Source organism: Colius striatus, chromosome 7, assembly GCF_028858725.1.
Source record: "Colius striatus isolate bColStr4 chromosome 7, bColStr4.1.hap1, whole genome shotgun sequence".
NCBI lineage: Eukaryota > Metazoa > Chordata > Aves > Coliiformes > Coliidae > Colius > Colius striatus.
This window is the reverse complement of record NC_084765.1, coordinates 1,050,457-1,074,089: the sequence shown is the minus strand read 5'-3', so window position 1 is coordinate 1,074,089 and position 23,633 is coordinate 1,050,457. Positions and strand designations below refer to the sequence as shown.

Here is a 23,633-nt window from a genome sequence, read left to right as displayed (position 1 = left end):
AGACCTTCTTCCCCACCCTTCCAGCACGTCACTACCACCAGCCTTGGATGTTTGGAGTTAATGCTCTGTTAGCCTCATGTGTGTGCCTGCTGCACTGTGGACATCCCAGGAAGATTCAGTGATCCCTTTGGGATGTTCCCAGGGAGATCAGGGTGAGATCCATGGATCCAGTACCTCCCACTCCATCAAAGCTATTTGGCTCAGTGTGGTGTTTTTCCAAAGGGAAGCTGAGTGCCACATACTGCAACCTCCAAATTTATCTCCCCTGTGAGGAGTTTTGACATCTCACACAACTGAGTGAAGGTGTTTGTCCCTTGAGCCATGGCCAGGTTTTCTCCTCCACCCCCCCAGGCCTGTACTGCCTCTTTGGAGAGCTTGTGCCTGCTGTTTGCAGGTTTCCACTCTAGAAAGGGAATGTTAACAGATGTTAACAAGCCAAATGCCGTGGGCTGTCATGGGAAAGGGAAACATAAAACACCAGTGTGTGTTCACTCCTAAAGCAATTGTTTTCAAAGAATAGGTTTTGAAATTCTCTGCTTGCTTGGAGCAGACCTTCCCAAAGAGCAGGTGATGGACTTCTCTGCCTGCTCCTGCACCGTGATGCTGAAAGGTGCCGAGGACCAGCCTTTCCCATCGAAGCCCCTTGGTCTGCCCTCTGATGTACAGCACCGATTTGACCTTTGTGTTGCACTGAACCTGAGCCATGTCTCCTCTGTCTTAAGTCCTGAAAGGAAGGGATTTGTTTGGCCCATGAAGGAGCTGTGTAACTTTGGCATCCTTCTCGTGGCGCTCTGCCGTAGCGGTTGCCCTTCACCAGTGGCGTGGTGATGTGCGTGGGCTCAGCTGAGAAAATAAACCAAGGAAACAAAAGGCTCAGCTAATTGGCCTGAGGCTTTTCTAAGAAACTTGCCTTAGGGCTCATACTGAACAGTGTGGAAGTTCAGTGTTAGGAAGAAAGAATTTGGGAGAAGGCAGAGTAAAAATAGCTGGGAGCACGCTTTGCTCGTTCAACCCCCACGGTGAAGCTGTGAAGTTCTTTGGCATTTGATGGAGCAAACTGGGTACTGCCAGCTCTGTCTTAAGCCACTTGTGTTGCTGTGCCTCTTTTGGACTCTTCCTTGGAGGTTATGTGTAGCTGTTCTAAAATGCTCAGGCACGAGCTGATGGATTGCACTGCAGGATCTGCTCCTTCTGTTGCAGGCAAATACTCCTGTACCAGCAGCTTTTTCTTCCAGGTGCAACTCACCTTCTGTACTTGGGCTTTTCCTTTCATGGTCATTTGCCAGGGAACAGAAGTGGTCTCTTTTAGATTGGCCTGTGTTGAGTTAATCTGTGTTCACATTAAACCCCCCCCCCCCAACAAAAAGACCCTGCACTAGCAGAGCTGTGGATGTTCTGTGTGCAGGTAGCAGGGCACTCTGGCCCAGAATCACACAGCCACCCACTTTGAGGCCACGAAGCCTGGCTTGATCTGAGAACTGTTGGCAGGTATAGCAGTCAGAAACAGGGACCTGCCACCCTGCAAAATGTCCTAAGTAGGACAAGCTCACAAGAGTGGAGTGCACTCAGCTGTACTTCATTTGAAATAGGGTTGGCCAATTAGTTAATTTTGAAGCTGAAATGGAAATGTCATATCAACCAAATGTGGGTTGAGCTGAACCTTCTGTGCTCAGCCTTTTCTAACCTTTCCTTAATTGAAAGAGAACCTTTAGCTTGCTTTCCCTTTTTTTTTGTGGATTAAAGCTATGCACCCTACTTGAACAGAGTGCAAATTGTTTCAGTCCTCAGACCGTTTCATGCTTCATAAATACCTTTTCTCCCCAATATTTACTGGAAAGAAATTGCAGAGCTCTTCCATTGTGAGTGCTCAGGGTCTTTTATACCATTCCCACCCCCTCATGGAGTTTCCCTGCTGTGTGGCAGCACGTTCTAGATCGTGACGTGGCTGCCGAGGTGCCGGTCGCATCCCTCTTTCCATCCAAGCTGCTTTTGGACATCCTGCTTCCAGCAGGTATCACACAACATCAGCAGCCTCATTGTGACCATCCCATCCAGGCAAGACACCATGTGCATTAAATACAGAGGCTTGCTTGTGGTCAAACCACCTAGATTGTTGTGCCTATAAAATGAGCCGAGCTGTTGGTCTAGGTGTCGCCTCCTGGTCTGTGCTAGACGAGGACGAATCTAAGAACGTGGTTTAGCACACGTTGTGCCAGTGTGACTTTGTGTTGCATCCTGCTGTTTGCTTGCACCCATGTTCTCCTGCCTGTCCTCACGTGCACACCCCACCTTTCCTTTCCAGACACCGCCTGGAAGAGGGACAAGCCAGCAGCTGGACACGCAGGCTCAAGGTTTTCCTTTGCTGCACACGGACAAAAGACTCGCAGTCGGTAGGTGCCGAATGTCAGAGAGCAAGCTCTGGGCTGGGTGTGGCTGACACAGCAGAGTGGAGCAGCGTGGGGTTCCTGCTCTCAAGCCTGGACAATGTCTTATTTCACTGTGAGCCTTCTTTGAGCTCTGGAGGCACAAAGAGTCCAGTTGAGCCGCAACGCTCGTGCACGCAAGGGCTGCAAATGGGAAGCCTTCCAAGAAGCAACAAGCTGAGCTGCCCTCAGGATGACCAGGCATGAAGTTTTGCTGCATGCTGGTTCCTTTTCCTTCCTAAATGAGCACTTTGCATTTCTAATTGCATGAGGGGTACCTGTTATTCCATGCAGAAACAGACAGAATCACAAGGGCTGGAAAGGACCTGCAGAGCTCATCCAGTGCAACCCCCCTGCCAGAGCAGCACCACCTAGAGCAGGGCACACAGGAGCTCAGCCAGGTTTGAATGTGCCCAAAGAAGGAGACTCCACAGCCCATCTGGGCAGCCCCTTCACTTCAACAGGGAAGAAACTCTTCCTTGTGTTTCTTTGGAACCCCTTCTATTCCAGTTTATACCAGTTGCCCCTTGTGCTATCGTTGGCCATCACTGAGAGCAGCCTGGCTCCAGCCTCCTGACACCCAGCCTTTGTGTCTTTGTACACATCACACCCTCAACCCCCTGGTTTTGAATGTTACAGGACTTGCTGAAGGTAAAGTTAGTGGTACTGAAAAGCAACATCATCAGGCTTAAACTCTTCTCCTGAAGCTGCTCTTTTACCTGACTGTTGCAGTGAACTTGGGATAATGGTTCTAAGTGAAGATACCAGATTCAGGTTCAACATGTGACAGCACTTTGTGGTCAGCTTCAGTTTCCCATCACCAGGCAGTTTACCTGAGGCACTTTCTCCTACAGTTTGCTTCAGGTCCAATTAGGGAGAGAGACCTCTGTGGAAATGGGGAAATGCAAACCTGGCAATCAACAAAAAACATACTTCTGGGTTACTAACAGTCCAAAACTACTACTTAACCCCTGGGTTCCTGTGAAGGTCATTGTTTTGAGGCTTGCAGATGCTACAGGTGGGGTTTTCCCTCAGTGTTAGAGAGTCACAGAGTGGTGGGGTTGGAAGGGACCTTTAGGGATCACCTGGTCCAACCCTCCAGTGCAGAAGCAGCTCCACCAGCAGGATGATCTATCCAGCAGGGAAGGGTGAGGGGCTTGGCACAGCTTCCCCAAAAAGTTAAGCAGGCCATTCTTAGTGGCAGCAGTGGGAGCAGGTTTGCACTTGAGGGTTTGCACTCAACAGGACTCCCGAGGACCTGCTGGAGGGGTGAGTGCTGAGGTGGAAAATGCTGCTGCTGACTTGTAGTATTTAAGAATTATGAGCATTTGAGAACTCTTGGAAGGCCAAGCAGACCCAGGAAAGGAGCAAAGGCAGAAGAAAGGCATAAGGAAAGGTGAGGTGATGCATGTCCATCTGAAGGAACAAATTACTTGCATACACTGAGTTCTGAATTAGTTACAACCTCTCAGGAAAAGAGCTGGGAGTTATCAAGGACACTCCACCGAAGACATCAGTGCACAGCAGTAGCCAAAAAATCAGAGGAAAAAACCATTTAGCTCCAGTAGAAGGGCACAGAAAATGACAGGGAAAACACCAAGGGACCGACCACATCAGTCATGTCCTCACTAAATATAGCCTGCTGTTTGGTCTCCTACAAAATGCAGCAGAAAAAGGAGCATGTTGGAGGGGAGATGAACTTGCAGAGGAAGAGAAATGAGGCTGGGATTTGAAGCTCAAAAGGGAACAGTGGAATAAGATGCAGGGCTGGGTAAGAGTGAGGGAGAGGCAGGTGAAGGCTACCTGAACATTTGTTCATCACAGATGGCAACCAGTATGAATTAGATTAAAAGAGTTTGTTGGGGAGAGCTGTGTGAGTACCCACAGGGTGCAGTTCCCAAAGTGTGGATGGCTGCAGGGATTATCAGAGCTCTCCTTCAGAACTGCAGCAGCGTGTGCTGGCACGTTGTAACTGCCACTGGCACGCTCCTGCAGTCCTGGATGATGCCAGCATGTTCCCAGGCAGTGTCCCACAATCACAGGGCGCTGGGGGCTGGAAGGGCCCTGCAGAGCTGCCCCAGCCCCTGCTCCAGCAGCTTCCCCTGGCTCAGGGGGCACAGGAACGTGTCCAGGTGGGGTTGGGAACCTCCTGAGGAGCCTCCACACCTTCCCTGGGCAGCCTGGCACAGGGCTCCCTCCCCTCAGCACCAAAGGACTTTCTCCTCCTGGGCCAGGGGAGCTGTTTGTGTCCCAGCCTGTGCCCATCACCCCTTATGTCCCCCACAGCCCCCCCTGGGGCTCTGCAGCCTGTAGGGCCTGAGCAGCATTGCTGAGGTGCCCCTGAGCTCAGGCTTCTCTCCTGCAGCTGAGCAGCCCCAGGGCTGCAGCCTTTCCTCCTCACACAGATGTCCCAGCCCCTCAGCATCTTGGTGTCCCTGCACTGGCCTCTCTGCAGCACCTCCCTGTCCCTCCTGAGCTGGGCAGCCCAGCACTGGCCACAGGGCTCAGGATGAGGCCTCAGAGGGGCAGCCCCAATGTGCTGTCCCACTGAGATGCCCTAGCCCAGGCCTGCCAGCTCTCACACAGCATCTGCTAGAGCTGCTTTGGAAAATCCACCTGAGAAGCTGAACCCAAACAAGCTTTGTGCCACAGCAGCTCCAACAGCAGCGTTGCCTTGGGGGTTATTTGCTGCCACAGCAGAGGCCCCTGACAGCACAACCAGGTCGCCTTGCCCAGGCACCCACAGATGCCTGTGTGAGGGCACAGCATGGGTGCTGCAGGCTGGCTGCAGAGCCCTGACAGGCAGCTCCATGGGCTGGCTCCTGAACAGCTCTGTTTTATTCAGGAATGCCAAATATTTCACATCATGTCAAGCTTTTGCTTTTTAACCCAACTCTTCATTCTGCACTGCTCGTCTCTTTGTGCTTCTGGTTTCGGTTCAGGATAAAAACACACCCCAGAATCTCCAAACCCCTTGTGCTGTTGAATTGCCATGTTACATTGAGCTTCAGCAGTTCCCAGGCTCTTGCCTTTAGAGGAACAAGCTCTGACTTTGTGTGTCCAGCCACAACAGCGTGTGGAGTGGATCAGAAATGAATCTATCACTGTCTCTCCCAGTCTTCATGGAAAAAAACCCCAGTGCTCAGCAGGGGATTGTTGTCCTCTGAGCTGGAAAACAGTCCTGCAGAGTGGATATGGCATCAGGGCAAGAGGCTGCTCTTATGGGTCTGAAGTCAGGGGTTCAAAGGCTCTGGCAGCCCCATAACCTGCAGGGTTTGTCAGTCCTACAGTGCAATATCAGGTGCTGCAGCTTAACTCTTCCTTCAGAAGAACAAGCCAGACATGTTGAACTTCCATTGCAGCCTTGTGCTTTGTTCAGACTATGAAGGGGTGTTGCTGTCACGTTGGGTCACTGGGTGTTGGCCATGTTTGACTTGGAGGCTGTTTACATCTCTGCTGTGCTCACAGGGACTGTGCTGAGATTGATGGGGTCAGTCTACTGCAGCTGCATGGTTGGAGAGGTTAATGCTGAGCCATTTGCTCTTCAAAGGCACAGCCAGCCTGCAAACCTGCACAGTTGGGACCTGAAACCCTGCACAGTTGGGACCTGAAACCCCCATTCTTACTGGTGATTTAACCTGCTTTTGTAGGCAAGTGAAAAAGGATAGAAAGTAATCTTGCACTCCAGGAGTTTGTCAGAGATGAAGGGATGTAGGTCACCCTGCGAGACTGCTAGGGAGAGAGAGAGAGAGAGAGGGGATTTGCTTTCTTGCCTGTCAAAGAGAGATGGAAGAATCCTGCCCTGAAGACCAGCCTTTCTTCAAGTGCATAGCTCAGGCTTTCCCCAGACAAGGCTGCAGCTGCGTGGCTTTAGGTGCTGAGTAAAGGGTGCTGTGAAAGCTGAAGGATGCTGAAAGCTCAGGATGAGGCTGTGCCAGACTTTGGTAGGAAAGGTTATCGATGGCAGGACACACATTGGTGTTCTGCAGCACTTCTCAGTCTGGTTGAGCCAGCCTCTGGGTCACCTTTGCCTTTGAGCTTGCTGATGTGATCAGTGGCCAGATCAACATTGTCTCACAGCCCAGCCCATCTCCAACCTCCCAAACCATTCTCACTTCAGATGATGTAGGGTTTGGTTTGGTTTGGGGTGTTGGGCTTTTCTGTGGTACAGGGCAAAAGGGGAAAGTACCCTCAAAGTACCTTTGTCAGTCTGCCTCACAGCCTCTGCTTGACCCTCTCAGCTCCTTTCTGTCTCTGCTGTGGTGCCTTCCATTCTTGGGTTTGGTCACCTTGTGTTCTGGGAACTCTTTAACACCTCAGATCTTCTTTCCAGGTTTTCCTTTTCAGGCTCTTCTGTTTGGGTGTAGTCCAAGGTAAAGCTGGAGAAGCTCCCTCAGTACCCAGAGCTGTGTACCACGTGCATTAACTCTTTGATGTCACCCAGCCAGGAGTGTGTGATGGTGAACAAAGAGCAGCTACAGAGACTGTTCAGTGGCAGGACTCAAAGCTGTCACTTGCTCTGAGATCTGCCTGGGCTAAGGTCTGGGCTAAGTATGGGCCAAGTGATCCCAGGGCAGAGTTAGAGGCTTGGAGAAGCTGTTTAATAGGCCAAAAAGAATCAGTGTAGCTGGGGGAGTTTTTTTGCCCTAATTAGAATGATGGAATCAGCCAGTGGTGGGGCTGGAAGGGACCTTCAGAGCTCATCCAGCCCAACCCTCCTGCAGAAGCAGGTCTCACCTACATCAGGTCACACAGGAACGTGTCCAGGTGGGTCTTGGAGAGCTCTTTTGTTCAACTGAGATTGCTTTTGAGGAGAGAGGCTGTCTCTGAGGCGACCCTGGGTTGGGATTTGCTTGGCTCTCATCCTCGGTCTCGTTTCCAACACAGAGATGACAGCGTTGCCTTTCCCTCTGCTGTCTGCCTGCTCTCTTTTGATGTTGAGGTGCTCTGCTTACCCACACATAAACACCAAGCATAATCCAAAGCCAGGCTCAGCTGAACCCTCTGAGTGTGACTGTGTGAGACAAAGGAGAGATGAAGAAGATTAGAGCAGAGCTGGTTGTTCCCTGAAGGAGTCTCGGGGATGGTTTGAAGCGAGAGCGAGCTGAAAGCAGGGCACTGCTCCCGCATCGGTTCTCATTCCATGCCCTGCTTTGAGGCTCCCAAAACACCCAAACCCTTGTGTCTGTGTCTCTCCCTGGCTTCTGCAGGATGCCTACTCAGAGATTGCCTACCTTTTCGCTGAGTTCTTCCGAGACCTGGACATCGTGCCGTCCGACATCATCGCGGGGCTGGTGCTGCTGCGCCAACGGCAGCGAGCCAAGCGCAGCGCCGTGCTGGATGAGGTGGGATCTTACCCTGCCCTTTGGGCCTTGCTGGGCCAGCTCTGCCTTAGCCTTGCTCTGTGAGGTCTGGGTGACTTCCCAGCTCGTTGCTGGATGGTGGGTTTAGCCCTGGCTGGGTGCTCACCGAGTCGTTCTGTCACTCTCCCTCCTCAACTTGAACGAGGGAGCAAAGGGCAAGGAGATCCCTCAGCAAGCAGCAGCATGAGCAGAAGAGACTCTGCTGGGGGAGAAAGGGTTTGATTTATTAATGAGCAATCAAAACAGAGTAATGAGAAATAAAAGCAGAGTCTTAGAATCTTAAACCCCCCACACACCCATCCCTCTTGCTCCCAGGACTGTCCCTCCTCAGCAGCTCAGGGGGACAGGGAATGAGGGTTATGGTCAGTTCATTACAGCTGGGCTCTGCTGCTGCTTCCTCTCAGGGAGAGGCCTCCTCACCCTCCCCACTGCTCCAGCGTGGGGTCCCTCCCATGGGAGACAGCCCTCTACAGAGCATCTTCAATGTGGGTCCTGCCCACAGGCTGCAGCTCTTCACAGACTGCCCCAGTGTGGGTTCCCCACAAGGTTACAAGTCCTGCCAGCAAACCTGGTCTGCTGTGGGCTCCTCTGTCTCTGGGTTCCCAGGTCCTGGCAGGAGCTTGTTCCTGTGGGCTTCCCACAGGGTCACAGCTTCCCTCAGGCACCCCCCTGCTCTGGCCTGGGGTCCCCCCTGGGCTGGGAGCGGGTCTCTGCTGCCCCATGGCTGCAGGGACACAGCTGCCCCACCATGGGCTGCACCACAGCTCCCAGGGGAATCTCTGCTCCAGTGCCCAGGCAGCTCCTCCTGCACTGACCCTGGAGCCTGTAGAGATTTGTTCTCACCTTCTCCCTCCCTTCTGCTGCTGCTGCAGTTTTGCCTCTGTGCAGCAACTTCTTCCCCTTCCCCAAGACATTCATCACAGAGGAGTCACCTCCATCACTAGTTGGGCAGCAGTGGGGCCATCTCAGAGCCAGCTGGCACTGGTCCTGTGAGATACAGGAGAAGCTTCCAGCAGCTCTTGGTCTAAAGAAGCCCCCACTCCCCAATCCTGGCCCAGACAAAACCACCACAGGCAGGCCAGTGCCAGTCACTGAGCTGCAAAAGAAAAGTGGGAGTCCTGGAAAAAGCTGCTAAAAGGCCCAACTGCCACAGAGTCAAGGTTAGGAAGCCTGTCACCTTCTCTAGGCAGGTGATAGACTCACTGTTAGCTCCTGACCCCACATGGGCAGCTGCCTTGAAGGAGGTGGTAGGTGCTGGAAAATGGATGGCAAAGATTACTCCTCCTGTAGAGTGATGTGGAGAAGACTCCAGTGTGTGGGGAAAGCTGCAGGGGGAACTTTGGAGGGGGAGAATTGCTCTGTTTCCAAGCCATTCCTGGCACTGAGGTTTGCAGGTTGTCAGCCCAGTCGAGGATGGGCTTGCTGCCTGTTTTGTGCCAGGGGTGGGGTTCAGAGAGCAGTGATGGGATCAGGCACCAGTGAGAAGAGCACGACCGCGACTAGTTGAGGAGACCTGAAAGCACCTTGTCCTGCTGTCTGTCTGTCAGATTGGTGTCACAGGGAAGAACTGTGATGTGTGTTTGTGACTTTCCAGGCAAACAATGACATTTTAGCTTTCCTGTCTGGGATGCCAGTGACCAGGAACACCAAGTACCTGGATCTGAAGAACGCGGTGAGTCCCTGGAGGGTGATCCTGCAGACTCCTGCTGCTTCCCTCTGTGGCTTCTTCCTTTGGCTCAGTGGCTCCTCTTAATCCCTTGTGCCCCTCTCTGGGATAATCAGAGCAATTAAAGAGCAGGACAGCAGAGTGTAAAGAACCACTCTTGCTCTCTGGAGGTGTTTTAAAGCATGATCTCTGGGGGAAGGCAATGGGAGGTTGCCCCAAGGCCTGAGGTATGAGTGTTGCATCCAGGAGTGTGGTGCAGAGCTCCATATGGCTGTACCACCAGCAGAGAGCTCCTGGAGCCCAGCAGGCAGGGCTTGATAGGGGCAGGGAGCTGCCTGGAGTGAGATGGAACCTTCCTCCCCGGGGCTGATGGTCAGCAGTTCTCAGGATGGAAGCTGCTGCAGCCTGTTCTGTTCTCCTGGCATGCTGCTAGCGCAGCCCTTCACTGGGCAAACCCACCCCACCCCTTGATTAGATGCTGCTGCAGCAAGTGAGGCAAGACTGACCCAATCCCAGCACCACTGACCAAGTGATTCTGTGATGAACCTGCCTGGGGCTGTGCTGGGTTGTGTTTGATGCTGATGCTGGTGCTCAGCCTGTCTCTCCTGAATAGGTGTGTGTGTGGGGAGAGAAGCCAGCAGAGCTTACAGGACATCCAGCACTGAGGCCCACAGCCTCTGATGGGCTTTATGGTCCTCTCTGGGCATCTTCCTTATGGCCTGTGCCCATGTGGGAGCAATATATTGAGAGAGCTCATCTACTGGGGACTCGAGGTGGTTTATCTTCTCCTCAGGGCTGGGCAAAGCCCACAGGGGATGGGATGGACTTTCTTTGCAGCTGGAGGGGTTAGACAGAGGAGAACTTCTCTAGAAGTAACTTTTAAACAGCCTGAGCTGTTGTGGGGAGGGGAAGGATCCTGCCCAGCTTGTTCTCCTGCAGCCACCAGCCTGTGCTGACGGGGCTGTTCCGCTGGTGCCGACAGAGCAAGAGGAGCTGCAGGGGTGTGACTGTGATGGGGAAAGGGGGACAGGGCAAAAAACCCAGCAGCTAACAAGAGAATGAGGCCTTTAGGCAGTGTCCTGTCTCTTTCAGCAAGAGATGCAGCGGTACAAAGAGGTGTGTTACTACATGCTGTTTGCCCTGGCTGCCTATGGCTGGCCCATATACCTGATGAGGAAGCCCACGTGTGGACTCTGTCGCCTGGCCAGATCCTGCTCGTGAGTGGCCGTCCTGACCCATCCCTCTGCCTTCTCCTCTCCCCTTTTCCCTTCTCCTTTCCCCCCAGGTTTAAAAATCCCCTTGCTTTCATCAGTATGCCCTCCATCACCCCTCTGTTTCTTCTCCCTTTTCTCCTCTGCTTTCCCCTCGTGCTTTTTCTGGCCATGTCTCAGTAACTGTGTCTCCATACTCCAATCAATCCATACTCAAGCTCTTCCTTATCCCCTTACCTTATTAAAGAGACCACACTGTCCTGTGCTCTATCCCCTCTGGTGCACTATGGACTGTGCCAGTCCTGTGTGGCTGCAACAGCCAGCAGAGAGAACTCAGCTGGCACAAGGCTGCCTTCACTCTGAGTCCAAGTAGCTGCCTTGGAGCTCAGGAATCACATCAGTCAGCGATATGAGATCAGATCAGATCCCCAGATACGTGGGGAGCTGACATTTGGGTCTCCATTAAAGCATTGGCAAGACTTGGCCAGGCTGTGCCGTGTTCTCTGTGACTGCTGGGCTTTTTCTGCCGTGCTGTGTGCTGCTCACCTCACTGTAGCAGTGCTGGGGTGTGCTCAGGGCTGCACTGCTTTAAGTGTTTGGCTTCCAGCTGTCAGCACATTCTCTTTGGAGATGAGAGCTTTTTTTGCCTTTCACACAGGCAACCTCTGTGCTGAAGCTCTTAGGAGGAGCAACCCTTTGGAGTGCTCTTGTTTGGGAAGTGTCTCCTAAGGGAAAGGAGGAGAAACAAACGGTGCCTCTGGTTTTGTTCTGGGATGATTCTAGACCCGTGTTAGCCTCGGAGCAGCGTAGGGCTGTGCAGAGCATCCCTTGAGAAGAGCCCCCGTGCATGGGTTGCATGGGTTGCATGGGTTGCATGGGTTGCATGGGTTGCATGGGCACTGCTTGCAGCTCTCTCTGGTGCTCACAGGGAAAACTGCACCTGAGCCTGGAGCCTCCTTCCACAGCCAAAACGGGAGTGAGGGCAGCTCCAGCCCGCGGGGTGAGGCCGGTGCAGCCTCTTCCCTCATCCTCTGGCCGTTAGCAGCGCTCTGTGCCCCGTGGCTCATCCCCTGAGAGCTGCCCTTGGCTCCCGCAGGTGCTGCTGCCTGTGCCCTGCGCGGCCGCGCTACGCGCCCGGCGTCACCATCGAGGAGGACAACTGCTGCGGCTGCAACGCCATGGCCATCCGCCGCCACTTCCTGGACGAGAACATGACCTCGGTGGACATCGTCTACACCTCCTGCCACGATGCAGTAAGGGCACCCTGCAGCCCCCCTCAGAGCTGGGCCACCAGCTGAAGCCCCTTCCCCCTGGGGTTGGCAGGCTCCTGCGGCTGTGGCGGTGCAAGGGAGGGAGGGGGAAGGCTGATGGTGACCCTGGAGCTTCCCATCCTGCCTCAGCAGAGGGTGCTTGCTCATACAGCACAGCCTGTCCTGTGCCCTGCCTCTCAGGGCAGGAGTGGCTCAGCTGGTTGTTACAGTAGTGGGTCTTTTCCAGGTGTATGAAACTCCTTTCTATGTGGCTGTGGACCATGAGAAGAAGAAGGTGGTCATTAGCATCCGAGGAACCCTGTCTCCCAAAGTAAGTGCTGTGTGCAGTGGCCTCACACCCCCTTGGCCACACTGGCAAGCTCTCAGGAGAGTCTGAGACCGTCCTGACTGGTGTGTTTGGCCTTTACCTGTGACTCCCTTTCGTGCAGGATGCCCTGACTGACCTGACAGGGGATGCAGAACGCCTTCCAGTCGAGGGTCACCACGGGACATGGCTGGGACACAAGGTGTGTAACAGAAACCAAACCAACCCAACCCCCAAACAACAAAACCTCCACTTCTTTTTTTTTTCCCTCCCCTCTAATATTTTGCCTCTTTAATGATCAGCCCAACTCCTTTGCTCTTAATTGCTTGAGGTGCTTTAAGGAGGATGTGACATAATTGCAGTGAAATGGCTGCATGAGATGTTAAAAGAAAGGCTGGAGTGGAGCAGTTCCAATCACTGGCTCTGTAATTAAAAAGCCCATGCAATTAGTAAAAAGCAAATTGGAAAAGGCATCTGCAGAGACCTGGAACCAAATGATTGGAGTCATTCACGTTGGGTTTGGTTTTTTTGCCTTCCAATGACCTTTTACAGGCTTTGCAATCCAAGCCTGAGAGTGTGTTTGAAACTCCTGGGGCAATGGCACAGGCATTGAACCCCCTCAGAGGCCACTGTGTAATGAGGCTGCTGCTTTGTGTCTGTGGTAGTGATCAGGACTGGGCTGACTAAATCAATTCACTCTGGAGCTGGCCTTTGTCCCCACCCAGTCCAGCAAAGCGATGACACACGTGCTGAGTTCCTCAGGAATCTGGCAGCCTCTCAAGATGCAGTGCCAAAACACAAACTGGGGCTTGTGTGTGTTGGAGGGAACGTGGTGGCTGCTGGAAACAGGCTGCCCAGGGAGGCTCCTTCCCTGGAGGGAGGGCTTCTAAACCCACCTGGGCACGTTCCTGTGTGACCTGATCTAGGTGGGAGCTGTTTCTGCAGGGGGGTTGGACTGGATGAGCTCTGCAGGTCCCTTCCATCCCCCACCATTCTGGGACTTGTCTGAAACACCCCTGCTCAGGGAGACAAGGTGAGGCTGATCATCTGGCTGGGACCTTCAAAAGAGGGACCATGTGCTTGTCACTCCTTGGGACTCACGAGTGTCCTGCCTGAGCTCTTCCCTGTGCTTTGATGCTCTGCTTTAGGAGGCTGAGCACGAGTAGCTGACAGATGCCTGTGTGCCCAAAGGCTTAGCTGGGTGTGGGTCTGCTGGAGAAGTGATAACCCAAGAGAGTATTTGGATGCCCTCTGCTCTGCAAACCTCCAGGGAGGGTCTTGGCCACAGTGTTGTGTGTGTGTGCCTCCTGTTTGGCCAATGGACGTTTCCTTTGTTACCCCCCCAAGTGAGAAAATGACTCAACCTGGCAATTAGACAGGACATGTTATGGAAACCCAGCTAAAGGAGGTGCTGTTTTGTCATGGAGCTGATCTGGAGCTCTGTGATTCTTCACTGTCTGACGTGACTGTCAGTGACAACGGGGGCACTTGCTTTTGTGCTAATTCATTGAGCTCCAAGTGACTTTGCACAGCAACCAGCATCATCAGCAGCTCGAGGTAAGAGGAGACCAAAGGGAAGCAGGGGGAATTTGTTCTATTTTTGATGCTCAGGGAAGCTGATCCTTGCAGAATCTGCCTTTTCTTTTGATCTTTGTGAGAATCTTGCTGTGCCAGTGGCTTGCAGGCAGCATTAGCCCCTCTTTCCCTTTGTTCTGCACTGACTTCTCACCTGGCCTTTGTGTTACCTCCTTTTTGGATCGTTGCTGGGACACACATACAGCTTTATCTTGAATTGTTATCAATGTTAACCTTCAGACAAATAACTTGCAGCTGATTCCCGAGGGAAGCTAATGGAGATCATAGAATTAAAACCCTCTGTCTGCCTTTAATGCATTTTTAATGTCCAGGAGTCAACTTCAATAGCAAAACAAATGAAGTGTCTTGCTAAGACATTTAATTCTGAGGACAGTGCTTGGCCATTCAGGAGCTTCCTGTAAGCTGGTTGGTTTCTGGGATGGGGTGGTTGTTTTCCTTGCTGATTCCATCCTGCACACCTCTCATCTCCACTCCAAATGATGCCTCTTGATGTTTACATGAGCTCTCTTATCACTCCCCTGGGAGCACAGCTGAAAGTGGTTGATTGCTCAGGGAATGCTGCAGTTCAGATTATCTAGTAGGTGTCTGAGCTATTTTGGTTCAAACCCCTTAGCTGTAACTAAGGTTTGTGGGTCAGCATGCCAAAAAGAAATGGGAAGGAAGGAAAGAGAAAGGGTTGTCACAGTTTGGAGAGGGAATTAACTGCAGGAGAAGAGAATCTGCCTTCCCTGCTTTTGAAATGAAACCCACTGATGCAATAGCAACATGAATTGAAAAGGAATCAGAGATGAAGAGCAGGGATCTGTATTTAATTGTGCTGAACTTGTATAGAACAAAAGTAACAAAACCTCCAGGGCTGTGCTCAGTGCTGGGCCCCTCACTCACTGCCACAGGGACACTGAGGGGCTGCAGCTGGGGAAGGGGCTGGAGCACGAGGGGGCTGGGGAGGGGCTGAGGGAATGGGGGTGCTGAGGCTGGAGAAGAGGAGCCTGAGGGGAGGCAGCAGCACTCTCTGACACTCCCTCACAGGAGGCTGCAGGGAGCTGGGGGTTGGTCCCTGCTCCCCAGTAACAGAACAGTTGGACCTGCTTCTGCAGGAGGGTTGGACTAGATGATCTCTAAAGGTCTCTTCCAACTCTGCCATTCCATGGTTCTATGAAAACAAGAGGAAAGGGGCTGCAGCTGCCCCAGGGGAGGTTGAGGTTGGAGCTGAGGCTGAGCTGTTTCCCTGGGAGGGGTGTGAGCCCTGTGCCAGGCTGCCCAGGGAGCTGGGGCAGTGCCCAGCCCTGGAGGGACCCCAAAGCCCTGGAGCTGAGGTGCTGAGGGCTGTGGGTCAGTGCTGGGCTGGGCAGGGGGAGGCTTCAGCAGCTCCAAGGGCTTCTCCAACCATAATGATTCTATAAAAACAATGATGCTGTGGAGGTTTGTTTCCTGGGGTTGAGCCAAGGGGGATGACAAGAATTAGCTGCCAGAAGGAAGCCCTGAAAGCTCAGCTGTGCTAACAGCTCTCACCAGTTTGACAGAGCAGTGAGGAACAGCGATAACTTCCCAACTCTTTACCAAACAGAGTTTTCCCACACAATCCAGGCCTTGCAGAGCAGTTCTGTGCCCTCAAACTGCACAGCAATGACAACTCTTCCAGTTTCACTGTCCCTGGATCTCAGCTGTTTGGTCATTTACATGTGAGGGCTGCCAGTGGAGCCCAGATGCTTTTGTTCCTTTGAAACATCTGAAAGCAGTGTCTGTTTTAATGGGAAAGCCTCAATGCAGCTTTGCAGTGAGAAAAGACTTGTTCTGTAGTCTTCAGATCACTGTCTGTGTTAGGATGTGCTTTAGTTATCAGAGACACAGCCACAGGGCTGACTGACAGCCCCTGAGTGATACCACCGTGGATTTAGGTCACCCTTTGCAGAAACAGAACCCTCCCTTCACGTTGGGTGTTCCTATAAGTAGGCTGCTGTTCACTTCTCATTAGAGTTGGAAATGGAGACTCTTGTGGAAGCAGTGGAAGCTGGCTGGCTGCTGAGAGAGCTGAGCACAGGCATCTGCTTTGTGATGATGATGATGATGATGATGCTGGTGGTGTCACAGGCGTCCCCCTCCCGGGCTCCTCCGCTCTGCTCTGCCACTCACGGTGCTTCTGATGGTGTGTTTGATATTGAGGGCTTGGAAAATGCCTCATTTGGTTGCTTTCTGGGGTTTTTTTTTTGGGAGAGGGCCTTGAGTTCTTTGATGCCTCTGAGAGTGAGCAGAGTAACGTTCTCTGTGTACTTCAGTGCTTCCAGGCAGGGGTGGAATGTATCACGGGGCAGGAGCGAGCAGCCCAGGCTCTGTGAGTGATTTGAGGTCTGCAATCACCAAATGAGAAGCAGATGATTTCCCACCTTCACCCTGGCCTGCATCACTCTTTTTTTTCAGCCTGTTCAAGCTTGCTTACCACTGAGTCAAACTGTGGTAAAGGCTTAGCTGTGACTCTGTGCAATAGACCTGGTTCCAGTTGCTTAGCTGGTCCTGCTTTGGCAGGGGCTGGATGATCTCTAAAGGTCCCTTCCAACCCCCACCAGTCTGTGATCACACACAGGGAGAAACACTCTTCAGATGCAGCCATCAACAGAGAGGATAATTAGAGGTGGATTACCAGCTTGTTTCTCCCCATCCAGCAGTTCTGAGCTTCTAGTGAGTAAAAACCTCTAATAATCTGTGGTTAGTGTCCTCTGACAGCTGAACCTCCTTCACAGTCGCTGCCTTCTCCAGCCTTCCTCTGCAGATACTGCTGCCATTTACTCCCTCCAGTGCTGTTTTGGTGGTTAGGCTGGCTCATGAGTTCAAACAGGACAGCACAGATTGCCAGCTAAGGCACCAACGTGCAGAAAACCATTCTCCTGCAGGTCCCAGTGTCTGCTGAGCCCCCAGACACACAACCTTGTGTTGGACAAGTGGGTTGCTTGGGGTTAGTTGGGGTTTTTTTCCTTCTCTAGGCTGTGAGCTCAGGAAAAGGGCCTTGGTGTATCGCCTCAATGTAAGGAGTGTCAGTACTTCTGAGCAGTGTGTGGCTCTGGTAGTCAGCAAGCCAAGATCTCTGCCTAATGAAGCCTATTCCAAAGTGCAGGGTTGTCCTTCCTCAGCTGTGACACATGCTGTGTGGCACTCCAGAGCTTGCACAGCTCTTGGGGCAGTCTAGTGGCTGCTGGGTGCTTACATCCAAGCTGAGATGCACCCATTTATGTTCTGTTCTGCCTTCATGTTCCCCTCAGGGAATGGTGCTGTCTGCTGAGTACATCAAGAAGAAACTGGAGCAAGAAATGGTGCTTTCTCAAGCTTTTGGGCGAGACTTAGTGAGTATTAGTCTCCTTTTATCCTTGCAGGCTAAACAGAAGAGGAGATTTGCCTAAAACACAGCGAAACCTTCACGGCCCTGGATCTCAACCTCAAATGTTGCTCCAATTCTCATCCCTCTGGGTTGCCAGACAGGCCCCCCAAAGCTCTTTGGACATCACCAGTACTGCAGAGCTCCTGGTGTTTGCTCAAAGCTAAGGTGGGCAGTCCCAGTTGGTAGCAGGGCAGGGACATGAAAACCAAACCAACAGGAGCTAAAGTCTCATCTCTGTGGAGATTCTCTATGGAGACAGCAATGGGATACCACAGTGCCTGGCTGTGTGTGCACACTCCCTGTGTTAGGGAGCTGTCAGAGAGCCCAGGAGGGACATGAACCTTGGTTTCTATGTCAGTAATGGCACAGCCTGTCCCTGAACTGCCACATTCCCTGCAGTCAGACAACAGCCCTTGTCTCATGCCCAGCCAGTGCCTAGGCCAGAGCAGTTCCCATTGGGAGATCAACAACAGCTCAGAGAGAGGGATGGAAACCTCAGTGATTCCCTGCAAGCTGTGTGGCAGTCAACACTGGGGTGGCTGCCTCGTCATGTTTGGTAGATCTAAGGAGAAATACCTGAGCATCTGACATTCTTTATGTGGTTCCTGATCCCTCTCTGCCCAGAAAGTGACCACTGGTATTAAGAAGTGAGGAATCTTTCCTGATGTGCTGTGGAGCTCAGTTGCTTGCTGAGTGCTGAGGATACAGTGACATTCAAAGCTCTATGCTTTGGTTGGCTCCTGTGGGTGCTAACAAGGATGATACTCACTTCTGTTTGAAGCTGGCTTTACATGTGGTGGGTCCAGCTTCTAACTGATGAAGATTAGTGTAACTAGCTGGACCTGACCCACAAGGAGAGAGAGAAAGAGCTTGGTTAAAGGCATCTGGAGCAACTGGCTTCTGTGTAGAAAGTGAAGTACTGTCTGAAGCTTCACTCTGAAGAGTACCTTAAAAAGTGGCCAGAACAGCAATGTCACCCTGGGTCCTACCAAAGGTTCATCAGCAAGTGATGCTCAGGGGAAAAAGCATAACAAGAGAGGGGTGTAAAGTCTTAAACCTCCCCCAGCACTCACCTGTAACAGCCACGTTGGTGGCTTAGAGGTGCTCTTGAAAAGGCAAATGACACCCAGATCTTTCATCCTCGTGGCCTGGTTTTGTGTTGTTGTGTGTGTTTTCTCATCTGACACAGACAGTCCCAGTGTAGCCGTCACTCTGGTGACCTGGCACCGTGGGGGGTGCTGGGTTCTCTCTCCTTTTGTAAAGCCTTCAGGACACAGGCAGAGCTCTGCAGGAAAACGAGCCCTGAACTTTTCAAACCTTCCAACTTGTGGGCTCTAAGCCATGCCTAGCACTGCAGCCTCTGAATCACAGCAACAGGAGGAAATCATCCTGTGCCTGAATGACTTTGCTGTTGAGAGCATCTAGACTCAGAAGACTGAGGAGTTGGGATTGCTGGTTTGCAGTGGTGGAATTAATGGAAGCAAGTGATTTCCAGCACCAAGGTGACCTCAGAGGTGTGAGCTTGGCCTCTGATGTTATCAGAAGGCTGTCAGATTTGAGGAGGAGTATAAAAGGCTCATACATTTCCCTTCCTACCTTGTTTTTGCCTCTAGGGAAGATCCAGTAGGTCAGGCTCTGACTGATGGAGATGTAGGAGAGGGTGCCAGAACAGAGTGGACGTTAGCATCCCTTCAGAACAAGCAATGTTGCAGGGCAGGAGTGTGCTGGGACTGCCAGTGTGACTTAAACAGTGTCCATGAGAACTCTGCTTCCATTTCCAACCTAACATACCCTCACAAGTTCCCAGTGGGTGGAGGAGCTGCTCACCTGGAGCCTGGAGTGCTCGTGCATGGGAGAGACAGCTGGGGCAAAGATTTGGGAGGGTTGTGGACTTACCCTAATAGTCTGACCTCGAGTTCTGGTTTTATTTGGGTGTTTTTTCTGTTGTTGTTTTCAGGGCAGAGGAACAAAACACTATGGCCTGATTGTGGTTGGTCATTCCCTAGGGGCTGGCACTGCTGCCATCCTGTCCTTCCTCCTGCGGCCTCAGTACCCATCACTGAAGTGCTTTGCCTATTCCCCCCCAGGTGGGCTGCTGAGGTAGGTGTTTGGGGCAGGAGGGCTGGGGGAGAGAGGAGGAGGATGTACTTGTAGCTGGGTCACATCTCATTTGTGATGCTCTGAGGGCAGGAAGGTGGGGCTGAGGGCTGTTGGCAGCCTTTTGCTCTGTGTTCCACTTTGGTTCCAATAGCAGGTGGCCACTCTCCCAGATATTCAGGTTGATGACTTAGTTGTCTGTGGCTATGGCTCTAGTTTCACCCTGGCTGGTGGAAAATGCAGGTTGGTGGATGAGGATGCAATTTCCTCCTTCTCTGCACAGTGCCAGTGTGTCCTGCCCCAGCCTGTGAGTACATACCCACTGAGGGAGCTGTTGGAGCAGATGGAGGTGTCTGTATCTGTTGTAGTTGTCTGGTCTCCTTTTGCAGCTGACAAGGAAACGTTGGCACTTGTGGGGTGTGATTTCTATCATCCCAAAGTGGGTGCCTAAAACAGGTCAGAGGGATTGTGCTTCTTGGGTGCCTGTTTCTCTGCCTGGGCTATAGGTGGAGTGTAGGGTGGCTGCCTTGGAGATCCCTGAACAGGGGTGTGGTGAATCCCTCCTCCTGCATGTTGGGACAGATGTGGCAGGCCAAAATGTCTCACTTGATTGCTGTAAAGTGGGATGGGGCCTTTCAAGGCATGACAGGCATCAGGGGGGCACCTGGAAAGCAGCTGTGGCTTAGAAGCTTCTTGTGATAGTTACTGCATCACGTTCTAGGAGCAGCCAAGGGTTGGCAAACCATCCTTTGAATGACTCTGGCTATTGGCATGCCTTGTGCTGACAGCAATCCCTGCTCTGGAGGAGTGGCTCTGTAGGGTGCTTCATGCCAGGTTTTATGCCTTTCTGCTCAGGGCTTCCACTCCTGAGATCCCTTGATAGCTTGGGCCAAGCTGTGCTTTACCTCAGCTGTTTCAGAGCAAGGAGATGCCTCTGGCTGCCACACTGTGTGTCGTGCCCAGGCTCACCTCTAGGTCCATGCTGCAGCCTTTGCCTGTGGCAAACAGCTCAGAAGACCTCCAGGAAGGTAGCTGATTGCAGGGCCAGCTCATGGAGTGGAAGCCTTCATTCCCTCTTGGTACTCAGGTGGCTGCAGAAGTGGCTGCCTGAGTTCTTCAGCGTCTTTGCAAAGCAGTGTCAGGAGCATGGAATATCTTCTTCCTTCCTGCTGTCCCACAGGACTGGGAAGCAGCTGTGAGGCATTGCCTTAAAGTCCTGCCAAGGATATTCAGGGCCATGTGCAGAGCAGTGTTGCCTGGGGCATGGGATGTGAGTATCACAGGCTTTCCTTTCTCAAGGTGCAGGTCCCAAAGGAGCAGTTTGGGCTGTGGTTTGTATCCCCCTGGCAGCCCGTTGGGTGACCTCTGTCTGACACCAGTGGCAGATTGGGAAGGAGGTTCAAGTCTGCTGCTGCTGCTCAAACACTGTTTGCTTCTTCTCGGTCCTGTTTCTCTTCCAGTGAGGATGCCATGGAGTACTCAAAAGAGTTTGTGACTGCAGTGGTGCTTGGCAAAGATCTAGTGCCCAGGCAAGTTGAGAATGGCTGAATGACCTGTTGAGTATCTGCTCTTCTCTATCAGTGACCTGTTTCCTCCCACAGACACCTGCATCACATCTGCCTCCAGTTCCCTCCTCTGCCTGTCCTTGTATGCTTCTTACTTGTCTTCCTGCATTGCTGCATCTTCTACCTGGACACACCAGTGCTTCACACCCCTTGTTTATAGGCAATACCCCCTCCCTGTGCCTCAGCTGCCTGGGTGAAAGGAAAGGGCGACTATCCTGCCTCTCTAAGTACCCTGACTGCATCTGACATCTCAGTGCCATCCTCCTGGTTGCCTGTGTTATCTCAGTCCTCTTTACACTCTGTCCTGAACCAGATGTGCTGTCATCTCCTTGGCTACTGTCTGTCCCTGAATACCTGTTCCATGTCATGTCCCACCTCTGAGGCAGCTCCTCGTGGCATTTCTCACCTCTCATCACCTCCTGGGACACGTTCTGCTGAGTGAGGAGTTGGACCAGGAGCCAGACAACCTGGCTTTTACTCTTGCTTCTGCCCTGTTGTGTGACCTCAGATAAATGCTGCCATTTGTGTAGGACTCACAGTGGAGGGACAGCACTGCGTGGTGTTGAATGTGCCTCTTGGTAACCTGTGGGACAAAATCTCACCCATCCTGTGGTCTGTTCAGTGGGCTCTGTGACACCTTTCTAACCAAGCTGTTGTGTCATCCTGTGCTTGTCTCTCTGCATCATGTCCCTTGTTACCTGCTCACCAGCCTCTCACACCTCTGTTCACCGAGCTGATTCTGCTCTTGCATTTCACACTGTCACCGTGTGGCCTCCCAAGCCTAGTTCACTGCTCCTGGATGATACCACAGCCCACCCTGGAGTGATCTACCTTAGGGCATTGTGCTGGCATCTTCTGTAGCGTGGGTTTTGTCCTTCTGTGTGTCCTGGGTGGCCTGTTCCCTGCTCAGCTGTGCTGAACACATCCTCCCCTTTTCCAGAATCGGCCTCTCTCAGCTGGAGGGATTTCGCCGGCAGCTCCTGGATGTTCTTCAAAGAAGTAACAAGCCAAAGGTAAGAGGCAAGATTCCCAGAGCCCTGACCCACTGGCATTGCTGTTCAGGTGAGCAGAGTGATGGCAGGAGCTGGCAGGCAGCTGGAGAAGCTCAGGGCACAGGGCTGTGACTCTGACCCACCCTGGCTCCCCTGCTCCGAGCTCCCCGCCACAGCTCTCAGATAAACCAAACAGGGCACGTTCTCATCTGAGCCTGTTTGGGGTCTGTGTTCCCACTGGAGCTTGTCTTGGCCAGTAACAAATGGTAACAGGCTGGAGAGCCCAGCACTTGTCTGCTCCCAGGCTCTGCTGAGTGCTGGCTGGGAGCTGCTGTTGTAGGATAAGCGATCTGCTCGTGTCGGTGGGACATTGGATGTGGAAAGTTGTTCCTCCCCAGGCTGCTTTACCATGAGACTGAGGTGGGAAAAACCAGCAGATGTTAACATCTGAAAGGGTAAAAGATGATAGAGATGACCTCTAGAGGGAGAAAACTGAGCTCACATGACTTTGTCCTGTCAGCATTCTGGCTGTGGCTCTGCTTTAGGGCTTTTCTGGGTGGGTTTTAGGATTCCTGGTAGTGCATCACCTTGATGTTGTGTAACCTTCTGCTTCATGTGGTACCTGAGAACCTCAGATTCCATCTACCCTGTTGATCCTGGGATCTGTTGTGGGTTGGTGCACGCTCTAGAGCCTTAACTTGAGAGAATAACAGGGTTAGGGTGAGGTGTTGCTGCTTCTGAGGTTAAAGTTGGGGAAGGAAGAAGCAGCTTTTCAGAGCAGGATTCTCTCTAGGTCTGTTATTTAAGTGGTTGAGACACAAGGACTCTTTTCTTTTTCCCTGGCATTAGGTCTTTGGTTTAAAGCTCCCAATAGGCTCGTGGTCACTCTCTACAAGTCCCTGCCAGGGAGCTGGGGGTCGGTCTCTGCTCCACACTAATGAGTGACAGGACAAGGGGAAATGGGCTCAAGTTGCCCCAGGGGAGGTTTAGAATGGTGGGGGTTGGAAGGGACCTCTAGAGATCATCTAGTCCAACCACACTGCTAAAGCAGGGCAGGAACAGGGGGCACAGGAACACATCCAGGTGGGTTTGGGAACCTACCAAGGGGGAGAGATGGAAGAGATGAGGAAGAACTGTTTCCCTGAGAGGGGTGTGAGCCCCTGTGCCAGGCTGCCCAGGGAGCTGGGGGAGTGCCCAGCCCTGCAGGGGTCCCAAAGCCGTGGAGCTGAGCTGCTGAGGGCTGTGGGTCAGTGCTGGCCGTGTTGGACTCCAGCAGCTTTCCCAACCCAAAGGCCTCTGTGGTTCCATGCTTGGAACCTCCTGAGATAGGGTTCCACAGCCCTCAATCAGAGCCCAATCACACACAGAGCTCATTAATCTAATGAGCCCCTCATCACCATTGTGCCCAGTGCCTGCAGCTGGTGGCCTCTGGCTGGCTCAGGGCAGGGGTGGGATGCAGGGGGTGAGGGATGGGCACATCCCCAGCACAAGTGACAGAACAAGAGGAAACAGCCTCAAGTCGCCCCAGGGGAGGTTGAGGCTGGAGCTGAGGCTGAGCTTTTCCCCTGAGAGGGGTGTCAGCCCCTGTGCCAGGCTGCCCAGGGAGCTGGGGCAGTGCCCAGCCCTGCAGGGACCCCACAGCCCTGGGTCAGTGCTGGGCTGGGCAGGGGCTGGGCTCCAGCAGCTCCAAGGGCTTTTCCACTCAACCAGTTCTATGGTTGTGGGACCTTGTCACGACATCCAGCCCCACAGCCCAGGGTGGGGAGCAAAGGGCT

The 23,633-nt window shown here is 52.7% G+C and overlaps 1 protein-coding gene across 3 annotated transcripts in view; it reads left to right on the top strand.

The window, feature by feature from the left end:
* The window catches only part of DAGLA (diacylglycerol lipase alpha), an 84,932-nt gene that overhangs the window by 44,549 nt on the left and 16,750 nt on the right, over positions 1–23,633 (top strand). For all 3 annotated transcript variants that reach the window (XM_062000585.1, XM_062000586.1, XM_062000584.1), the window contains exons 7-17: positions 2,303–2,390; positions 7,634–7,768; positions 9,381–9,458; positions 10,545–10,669; positions 11,760–11,916; positions 12,161–12,244; positions 12,363–12,440; positions 17,089–17,169; positions 19,162–19,304; positions 20,762–20,830; positions 21,807–21,879. In XM_062000585.1, coding sequence (XP_061856569.1) covers positions 2,303–2,390; positions 7,634–7,768; positions 9,381–9,458; positions 10,545–10,669; positions 11,760–11,916; positions 12,161–12,244; positions 12,363–12,440; positions 17,089–17,169; positions 19,162–19,304; positions 20,762–20,830; positions 21,807–21,879 — 1,111 coding nt within the window. The remainder of the gene's footprint in view (positions 1–2,302; positions 2,391–7,633; positions 7,769–9,380; positions 9,459–10,544; positions 10,670–11,759; positions 11,917–12,160; positions 12,245–12,362; positions 12,441–17,088; positions 17,170–19,161; positions 19,305–20,761; positions 20,831–21,806; positions 21,880–23,633) is intronic.